Source organism: Spea bombifrons, chromosome 9, assembly GCF_027358695.1.
Source record: "Spea bombifrons isolate aSpeBom1 chromosome 9, aSpeBom1.2.pri, whole genome shotgun sequence".
Lineage (NCBI taxonomy): Eukaryota > Metazoa > Chordata > Amphibia > Anura > Pelobatidae > Spea > Spea bombifrons.
In genome coordinates this window covers 22,573,655-22,583,999 of record NC_071095.1, presented here as the reverse complement: position 1 = coordinate 22,583,999, position 10,345 = coordinate 22,573,655, and the positions used below count along the sequence as shown (strand labels likewise).

The 10,345-nt window shown below is 45.1% G+C and overlaps 1 protein-coding gene and 1 long non-coding RNA gene across 2 annotated transcripts; one reads left to right on the top strand and one right to left on the bottom strand.

The window, feature by feature from the left end:
* The first annotated feature begins 4,159 nt into the window (after positions 1 to 4,159).
* Positions 4,160 to 7,887, top strand: LOC128504384 (40S ribosomal protein S3a-like). Its single transcript, XM_053474417.1, has 3 exons — positions 4,160 to 4,251; positions 4,342 to 4,482; positions 7,455 to 7,887. Exons 1-3 carry the CDS (start codon positions 4,160 to 4,162, stop codon positions 7,885 to 7,887), a joined length of 666 nt encoding a protein of 221 aa, XP_053330392.1.
* Positions 7,888 to 9,648: 1,761 nt separating this feature from the next.
* On the bottom strand, positions 9,649 to 9,935 carry LOC128504869 (uncharacterized). The gene is made up of 2 exons (XR_008355496.1): positions 9,859 to 9,935; positions 9,649 to 9,725 (listed from the first exon to the last, which is right to left on the bottom strand). It is a non-coding gene; the product is annotated as an uncharacterized LOC128504869 (long non-coding RNA).
* Positions 9,936 to 10,345: the final 410 nt, after the last annotated feature.

Sequence of the window (10,345 nt, the reverse complement as noted above, 5' to 3'; positions counted from 1 at the left end):
TCTTCCTAGGCAGCACAATGTCTTGGGCCGGCCCTGCTGGACAGGCAATGTTGGCCCAAAGATAAATGTCCTAGAAGGTTTTCCTCCGAACGGGCCGTATTGTTTCAGAGCCAGACTTGGCATCTGTAACATTCTATAGGGTTTTGAAACTCTGTTTTCAGATCTCCAAATCGCTTCCCAGTTGAGAAAGCTTTTGCGTAATTTGGCAGATCCCTTCAATGGTTTGTTTGGTCTCTGCCGGGCCTCAGAAAGGCCAAATACATTACGTCTCTTCCTTTTTCTTTTGCCATGAGGGACCGCAAAGGGACCATAACTAAAATGATGCTTCCGATTTTATGAAGGTATCTCAGGAAATGGTTCCTTGGAGAGTCCAAGCAAAAGCAAAGAAAACAGCAAACCCTACTGTGTAGGAGGGTGAGTTTTACAGACCTTCCTTGTCTTCCCGGAGAGATTCATCTCGCAGATGACATGGCCTGTCCCATTACTCCGACGGCTGTTTTATGGTGGCTTCCAGTCAGGTATTTTGCTGCCTCATTACATGCACAGAAGAGGGTAATTTCATTTTAAGCGTTTTCCTCGTCCCGTGTAAGAGGTCTTGACTGCCATGCACCATATTTATTTACCCTACATTGGTAGTTTTTACTGTCTGCTGGGCTTCATCCCAAGAGGGTCTGACAGAAAGCAACATACAGGTGAATAGCTCTTCTCAGCCAACAAAACATATTCGTTACCAAATATCTGTGAGGGGCTCAGGCACTGCTTGGGCTCAGGTGTGTAGTGTCGCCATCACAGAAACTCAACCATCTTTTTCCAGGAAAGGTGGGAGCTATTAAAAAAATAATAATATTGTATTATTATTACCGCTGGCTATAAAATACAGCAAGTAAGCAATATCCTTGGGGATTGTTTTTTTTTTATTCTTTATATTTTATTTTGTACGTAAGGTGCGGTTTGTACGTAAGGTGCGGTTTGTGGGTCTACGAGGAACAGAAAAGTTTAATTAATACAATTAAATAAAGATTTAATTGTGTCCAATCACCGACAAGATCCCAACCCAGAAATCATCCGAGCCGCTTCCCTGTAACACAGCCACCCTTGTTCCATTTCAGTCCCCCCCCCTAGTTATTGCACAAATTAGTTCACTTCCCTGCATTTCTTATCAAGACCCTTTGTTTCCTCTCTGAATAAAATGTATTATCTCATTCTTTTTAGAGCCCACTGGCTCATCCTGGTGCTGGTGAGATGTCCCCAGCTGTCACAATCCTCACAATAACTCCATGACAAATATCCTGGCACTTGTAAGCCTTCTCTCCTTCCAAGACGCTAACAGGAGAAGGTAACGTGCACACGTTTCCAGAGGTGCCTCGGGAATTATCTCCAATTAACAGATACCCAACATAATCCACAGGGACATCAAATGGGACCAGTCGATAGTCGGCTCTTTGGGTTTACGTGTACAGCAGGGAGGGTAAAAAGCATTTTTACTTTTCACTTGGGAGTTGTAATCTTTGACCCTTTTTCATTATATTTTCCCAAACTTCTGCAATGCCACAAACTAGCGGTTTATGACCTGTCTGCAATCCCTGTCTGCCTGTCCCATGATATCTCTAAATCTGTGAGTGTTTTATTAGCGTTTGACTCGAAGTGGGTTATAATCTCCACTTCCTCCCGCTGTATACCAAAAAGAATGAGATCCCTCCTAGCGTTCTCCATTCCGTCCTAGCATTCCCCATCCCTGTGAGCCTTCGCCATCCCAACATTCTCCATCCCAACATTCTCCATCACTCTGATCATGGTTCTTAAAACCCAGATAGAAATGCTGTCCTGTAGAATGGGGGATGTATAAGCGACTAATGGGTTACCTTCCATAATTCTATACATCCCACATACTGCAGGGCAGCATTATATCTGGGCTGGTCAGCGATATGAAAAACGTATACCAAGTAAGCATTCTCCATCCTACTATTCTCCATCCCATCCAAGCATCTTTTATCCCCACCAAGTCTCCATCGCTCCGAGCATTCCCCATCCCCAACATTCCCCATCCCCGACATTCTACATTCCCCATCCCCGACATTCTACATTCCCCATCCCCAACATTCCACATTCCCCATGCCCTCCCAGCATTCTCCATTGCCTCGTCATGCATATTGCCGCCCTTATGCAGACTCTTACTAGTTATGGAGGACCTGCATCTAGGCCGGCCACATGACTTATTTCTACTCTTACTCAGACTCCATAGCGTGAAGCCCATTAACTACTGCTTTTGTGAGCATTTAAACATCTTTATATGACCCTGTGTCAGAGACAACCGAGTCTTCTAACCAGAGGTTGCGTTGTCTTTTGCGTTTTCAGACTGTCTCTATAGATACATAACATTCTGTCCACTAATAAACAGCATTTCTCGGTAATCAGGGCTTGACTCATTGTGGGATACCTTTTCAATGAGCCATTATTATCTACACAACGAAAATATCTGGGTGGGTGCATTGTTGAAACCACAGCAGTCTCCCCTTCAGTTGCTGTAAGATGAATTGCAGGATTAGAATTTGATAAAATCCATCTGGCCACTATGGTCAAGACCTTTTGCTGCAACGCATTTAAATGTGATTTTTGGCTTTTTACACAGCTGGTAACCAATGCCTATCCAATATCATTGGGGTTTATGAACAATTACTTCTGTATTTCTTTTGAATTGTGCTTTTGTCCCTTACAGCTGCCCGCAGTACCGGTAGTATCTCATGCACACCAGTGACTGGTCTCCAGCGTAGAGACAGGAGCTGCCGCGAACGTTAAGCACCGGACGCACCCTCTGTTTCACCGGTGACACGCACGCACACTCACTCACTCACTCACTCACTCACTCACACACCCTGCCACCTAGCTCTGGGAAGTGAGGCTTCCTTCCTGTAGGAAGACCGGGTTAGACGGGGGATATCCTATTGTGTTGTGATCTCAGCCTTATTGTCAGCGTCCCTGACGGAATGGGGACACTAGAAGTTTATCGATGACAGCAAATTCAGACCATTCAGCCCTTGAGCGACCCGGTGCACAGGGATCACACAGGACTTCACTCTCGCCCCATGCTGGAAATCACGCAAGCGCTTCCCTGACTGTCACACTCGTCGGCTAACCCAGAAATAACACAATGGCTTTCCTCGTCCCGGTCACACATTTAACAGAATGTGTGTCACCCCAATATACACCATCACCTTAAAGAAAAGACCCCTTGAGTTTATTTGTATCACCGGTACATACCCTAATGAACCCTTAGGTGGTTTTGGGGGTAGTTTATGCCTGTGACGTTAAAGGTTGCCCAAGCAATTAGCATTTCAGGTTTTACCCCTGAAGTCCCTGAACATTAGTAATTACATTACAGATCTCGTCCTTCTGACGAATCATGTATAGTCTTGTGAATGGGCCAAGAGAGGCTAAGGGGTCAGACCAGGGGTTCTCGGTGTACCCAAACACTCTGATTGCTTTCTCTGCGTTATCACAAACCAGATACGTCACGCAGTGTCGGTGCCCAATACACAGGGGCCTGCTGAGATTGATTTGTTCACCATGTTCCCGTTTGTCCCCTCTCATCTTTTACATCTCTTTAAAAGGGGACTCGTCGAGCTGCATTCTGTTATTTTTGGAAGAGCCGCGGCGAGTCTGACTCTAATTAAATAGGCATGTTCGCTCCAGAGCGAAGCAGAATTGGGTTACTGGGACAGAAGGCATACCCAGCCAAACCGAAGGAACGTACAGATCTGCTTTCAGTTACTCGGCTGAGCCAGAGCTGCCAGGCGCGGAACATTATCCCGGGAGCGCGTGCATGTACCGCCAACTCGTTAACCCCTTCTGGCATCTTATATTCATACTCAAATGTTTGAAATTTGAAGTTACTGTACTAAAGGTCTTAACACGTAGTGGTGTATTAGAAAAGTTATGTTCTAGCGATATAATGAGAGACTCCATACCAAGGAGGTTACAGTCTAGCGGTATAATGGCAGACCCTGTCCCAACGAGCTTACAGTCTAGCGGTATAATGGCAGACCCTGTCCCAAGGAGCTTACAGTCTAGCGGTATAATGGCAGACCCCGTCCCAAGGAGCTTACAGTCTAGCGGTGTAATGGCAGACCCTGTCCCAAGGAGCTTACAGTCTAGCGGTATAATGGCAGACCCTGTCCCAAGAAGCTGCAGTCTCCTTACTATTGCCGTGTATCCCAGAATGCAGTCGGAAGCTCACGGCGCCACATCTGCTCTGTACGTTGGGTATATTTCATGGTAACCTAATAAGTAGACACTACTCAGGATCTGAAGAGGTTAATATCCGACACAAAATACGTTTCCCAGGATGGAAAATGAAAAGTGCATTAAACAGAAGATTCTCCAGGGAGAGGAGGGTGGAAATGCTGACATCTGGCAGACCAAACATTGTCTGAGGTTGGGGCAAGACAGCCACAAACGGACCAACAATCCACAGCAGGCAGAGAGGTAATTACTACCCAGCTCACAAACATCTTGTACGCAGAGCGCAGGGCTCTGCATGTGTATTACAGGTAGGAAACGGTGTGTGTGGTACTGGGATCCAATACACATAGCTTTGCGTGTTATACAAAGAGAAGGGGCAGCCTTATCACTTCTGTGCTATACGGAGGTAGCACACATTGATCTATATGTAATACACAGACATAAGGTTACGGTGGGAAACAGAGGTTCAGGTGGGAAAGGCAGAGCACTGGCGGTCCAACTCTGAGGAGGAAGAAAAGATTATAAGGTGAGAGGGTGTCATCTACGTCTTGTGGGAGTTATTGGGGGGTCACAAATAGTGTTGGCTCAGGCTCTTATAAAGAATTCCATTCAGGGTGGAAGAACGTGCTTCGAATGAGAAGAAATATGTGTATAGGGCCAGACACCCCATACCCACCCAGAAGGACACCTAACACCCCCAGGGTTATCCCACTGACTCATAGCCCCCTCAGCCCTTACTATCTACCTTTAAATAGTGCAGGAAGAGGAAGTGCATCCAGTGGCCATGGCACCCCTCCTAATATTACACATCTGAGGAAGAAGCTGTGCCCTCCCTGGATTCCCACTTCTCAGGGAAGAAGACGGGAAATGGCTTTACCCGACGCAGCTTCCTGAATTGGTCACAATGCGGACGGAAGGGAGGGAGGGGACACCTCAGCACCGGGGTGGAATCAGCCCTGTCACCTTCAGAGCCAGTTCTGCTGTCTCCGTTACCAACGTTGTCGGGAAGAAAATCTATGAATACACCTCCGGTCACATAAAAAGCACACTGTACTTTAGGTGTCTATTGAACTCTCGCCCACTACTCTATTACCTTTCTTTCCTACACGCCCTGTAGAATCATGCTTTCGTCCTGGCATTTGTCCAACGCCACAGACTGTAAGCTCTTGGGATTAGGGGCATTCTGCTATTCTGTTCCAAAAATATGTAACATCACTACAGACCTTGGTGACAGATAGGAACCTGATATAGTGCGAGACTGCAGCCTCTATACTACGGCATCTCAGAAGGCAGCAGGAGCTTGTCCGCTTTACTGCACTATGGCTTTCTTAAGCGGATTGTAGTGGGAATTCACCCTACGCCTGCCCCGGTGACATCATGGTGTCCCTATGATCACTTATTAATGTTAACACATTTTGCCTTACCTGTAGTTTAAGGTGTGATTAATTAGAGCCTAGGGAATTCTATTGTGCATGAAACCTCGAATTTAGAATGATTCTGGGATATTTTTACCCTTACATTACAGGGAAATAATAAAAAATAAAGATTTTTTTTTTGTGCAAGCGTCTCCAGGCATAGTCCACCCTAGTCATTCCTCATACGTTCCAGATGCGCTGTGTATTTCTAGGGTAGTTGGCATGCGTGACGCTCGACCAGCGGGGTGTATGTAACATAATGCAGCATCTTCTGTTTAACGGATGAAACTGACGGTCGTGAAACTTTATTGCCCCTGCGATCGCCTAAGATTATGGATACAACAGAAGGACTTCCTGAAAGAATACTTTTGTTATTCGGCTGCAGAAATGAGTTTTGACATACAGGGCGGATTACACGCATCAATGTTACTGTGCCCTAACACCAGTACTTACACAATTGCTTTTAAATAGCGACAAGATACTTCAAGTAACCCAATTAGTATTTTCGTACTCCTTCCACCAGCTGAGGACTACAACCCCCATCATATCAGCCAACCGTTGTCCGGCTAATAAATCAGATGTCGGGCTTTGTACTTGTATTGCCTCCCTGGCACACTTGGAGTGTAAGCTTCCAGGTTTTGTCCCTGCTTTGTTCACTCTTCTTTTGAATATTACTATTACCCCATTCTGCAGGTAATGATAGCCTGAGGCGGTTGTATCCAAGGAGGGGCAGGAAGCTCTTTGCCGTTTGTCAAGAAGGCAGATGTGTACACACCTGCTCCATGTCCTGATTTACCCCACAGTCAGCGTACCGAGCAGCCTCAAGTCTGTAGTCAGGGCCCGACTGGGAATGAAAACTGCCCTGGAAATAAATGAATACCAGCCCCATATTTCATGGTGCCATTTTGGGGCACTGCACATGGCGCGTTTGTGTTAGAGTGACTATTGTGCAACATTTTAGAGTGGGTTCTTATGAGGAGCAAACAGGCATCATGTATCCATGGTGAGGTAGCGTGTCTATCTGCCTGTTGTCCCTAAGAGTGCACCATATCTGGTTCAAATCCCTTTGGCTCATGTGTGTGGTATAAATATCTAGTGGCATAATTGCTTTTTGTATACCAATCCTATTAGGAGCAGCTGAACGTATTGTTTTAGGGTGGATGCATATAAGTTTATGTGAGTCAGGAGAAAGCAGGCTCATATATCAAAGGCTAGAAGCAGCGTCCGTCTACTTGGTGGCATAGCGGTAAGGTAACCTGTATATCTTACAAAGTACCGCTGGTTCTAGTCTTACCGGCTCTCTTATGATGTTAAAGTGTAAGTATATATGTGTTTGTATGCATCTTTATAGTGTTAGATTGGCTGTATGTAATGTTTTAGAGTGAGTCAGGAGAAAGCAGAGTCATATATCCACCCCGAGAAAGCACCACCGACTGTCTGTTGGTGTAAAGGTAAAGTAACCTGAATACCATACCAAGGATCGCTGGTTTGACTCCCAAAGTCTCCTCTGTGGTGTTAATGCATCTAAAGTGTGTATATTGTTTTAGAGTAGGGGCGTATATATAAGTATATGTGAGTCGGGAGAAAGCAGGGTCATATATCCACGGCGAGAAAGTCGAACCAACTGCCTGGTGGTGTAAAGGTAAAGTAACCTGTATACTGTAGTAAGGATTAATGGCTCAAATCTTCATGGCTCCTCTTTTGTGTTAATGCACCTAGAGTGTATATATTGTTTTAGAATAGGAGCGTATATATAAGTATATGTGAGTCGGGAGTAAGCAGGGTCATATATCCACGCAGAGAGGCTCACGTTGATGTGAAGACCACAGATGGCTACCTACTTTGCCTATTCTGTGTTGGATTCACCAAAAAGCGTAACAACCAGATTAGAAAGACTTCTTATGCCCAGCATCAGCAAGTGTGTCAGATCCGCAAGAAGTGGATGGAAATCATGACTCGTGAAGTGCAGACAAATGACTTGAAAGAAGTTGTTAACAAGCTAATTCCAGACAGTATAGGCAAAGACATTGAAAAGGCCTGCCAGTCCATCTATCCTCTACATGATGTGTATGTACGCAAAGTGAAGATGCTGAAAAAGCCAAAGTTTGAGCTGGGCAAACTTATGGAACTACATAGTGAAGGCGGTGGTGCTGGGAAGCCTGCAGGAGATCAGACAGGGGCCAAAGTAGAGTGGGCTGATGGATATGAACCCCCAGTTCAGGAATCTGTCTGAGATGCATAATCTGAATTAGAGCCTGTAAAGAAAATAAACACTTGTTCTATATATAAAAAAAAAATTAGATATATATATATCCACGCCGACAATGCAAAACCAACTGCCTGGTGGTGTAAAGGTAAAGTAACCTGCCTACGATAACAAGGGTTGCTGGTTCAACTCTTGATGGCTCCTCTGTGGTGTTAATGCGTATAGATTTTATATATTATTTTAGAGTAGGGGCGTATAAGTATATGTGAGTCAGGAGAAAGCAGGGTCATATATCCACGGCGAGAGCACAAAACCAACTGCCTGGTGGTGTAAAGGAAAAGTAACCTGCTTACCTTACCAAGGATCGCTGGTTCGAATCCTGATGGATCCTCTGTGGTGTATATATTGTTTTAGAGTAGGGGCATATATGTATATGTGAGTCAGGAGAAAACAGGGACATATATCCACGGCGAGAAATCAAAGCCAACCACCTGTTGGTGTAAAGGTAAAGTAACCTGCATGCTATACCAAGGGTCGCTGGTTCGAATCCTGATGTATATATTGTTTTAGAGTAGGGGCGTATATATATGTATATGTGAGTCAGGAGAAAACAGGGACATATATCCACGGCGAGAATTCAAAGCCAACTGCCTGTTGGTGTAAAGGTAAAGTAACCTGCATACTATACCAAGGATCGCTGGTTCAAATCCTGATGTATATATTGTTTTAGAATAGGGGCGTATATATAAGTATATGTGAGTCGGGAGAAAGCAGGGTCATATATCCACGCCGAGAAAGTACAATCGGCTCCTTGGTGGCGTGAAGGTATAGTTGCCTGCCTGACATACAATGGATCGCTTGTTCGAATCCTCATGATGACTTCTGCACGTAAGTATGCTGTTTGGCTCTGCTTGTGTGTGCCAGTGGATGGTGTTAAATTGGCTCTGTGGCACTCTAACATCAGATGCTTACATACACATCTACAGCCTCACCTGCATACACATAACCGGTTGCAGATAACGCCTGAAGGTTGCGGTAAGCCGTGTGTCCTTGCACACAGTGACCGAAAACACTGGTTGCGGAAAAGGTTTCGGAATGTGTGTGCATCTGCTTGACCCGTTCCTGTCCATGCACAGTAGCCCACACAGCGACTTACATGGAGAATCATCATGGCGGATGCAAAACCGCAGATACAATACCGGAGATCCGGAGTATGACGGGGCATCACCAGCAGCCACCCATTTCCTTCTCTCTGCTTCCTTCAGGACTCTAATGAAGCAAACACCAATATACTCTTTGTATATTGTGAGACAAAGACCCCCTGCAGGGGCTTTTACCCCACCATCCATGCAACATGAATAGAGTATAATTAAAACACTTAACTAATTAATTAAACACTTTAACTAATTAAACACTTAGTATATAGTATTAATTAAACACTATTCATTAAGTGTTTTAAATACTATATACTAAGTGTTTAATTAATTAGTTAAGTGTTTTAATTATTGTTGTTTTTCTTTATACTCTATTCATGTTGCATGGATGGTGGGGTAAAAGCCCCTACATGGGGGGTCTTTGTCTCACAATATACAAAGAGTATATAGTGTTTGTTTCATTAGAGTCCTGAAGGAAGCAGAGAGAAGGAAATGGGTGGCTGCTGGTGATGCCCCGTCATACTCCGGATCTCCGGTATCGTATCCACCATGATGATTCTCCATGTAAGTCGCTGTGTGGGCTACTGTGCATGGACAGGAACAGGTCAAGCGGATGCGCACACATTCCAAAACCTTTTCCGCAACCAGTGTTTTCGGTCACTGCGTGCGAGGACACACGGCTTACCACAACCTTCAGGTGTTATCGGCAACCTTGTCCGCAACCGGCTATGCGTATGCAGGTGAGGCTGTAGATGTGTATGTAAGCATCTGATGTTAGAGTTGCACAGAGCCACTTTAACACCATCCACTGGCACACACTAGCAGAGCCACACAGCGTACTTACGTGCAGAAGTCATCATGAGGATTCAAACCAGCGATCCATTGTATGTCAGGCAGGCAACTATACCTTCACGCCACCGAGCAGCCGACAGTGCTTTCTCGCCGTGGATATATGACCCTGCTTTCTCCCGAATCACTTATACTTATATATTCGCCCCTATTCTAAAACAATATATATATCAGGATTCGAACCAGCGATCCTTGGTACGGTAAGCAGTTTACTTTACCTTTACACCACCAGGTAGTTGGTTTTGCTTTCTCGGCGTGGATATATGACCCTGCTTTCTCCTGACTCACATATACGTATATGCCCCTACTCCAAAACAATGCATACACCACAGAGGATCCACCAGGTTTTGAACAATCGATCCTTGGTATGGTAGGCAGGTTACTTTACCTTTACACCACCAGGCAGTTGGCGTTGCTTTCTCGGCGTGGATATATGTCCCTGTTTTCTCCTGACTCACATATATATATATGCCCCTACTCCA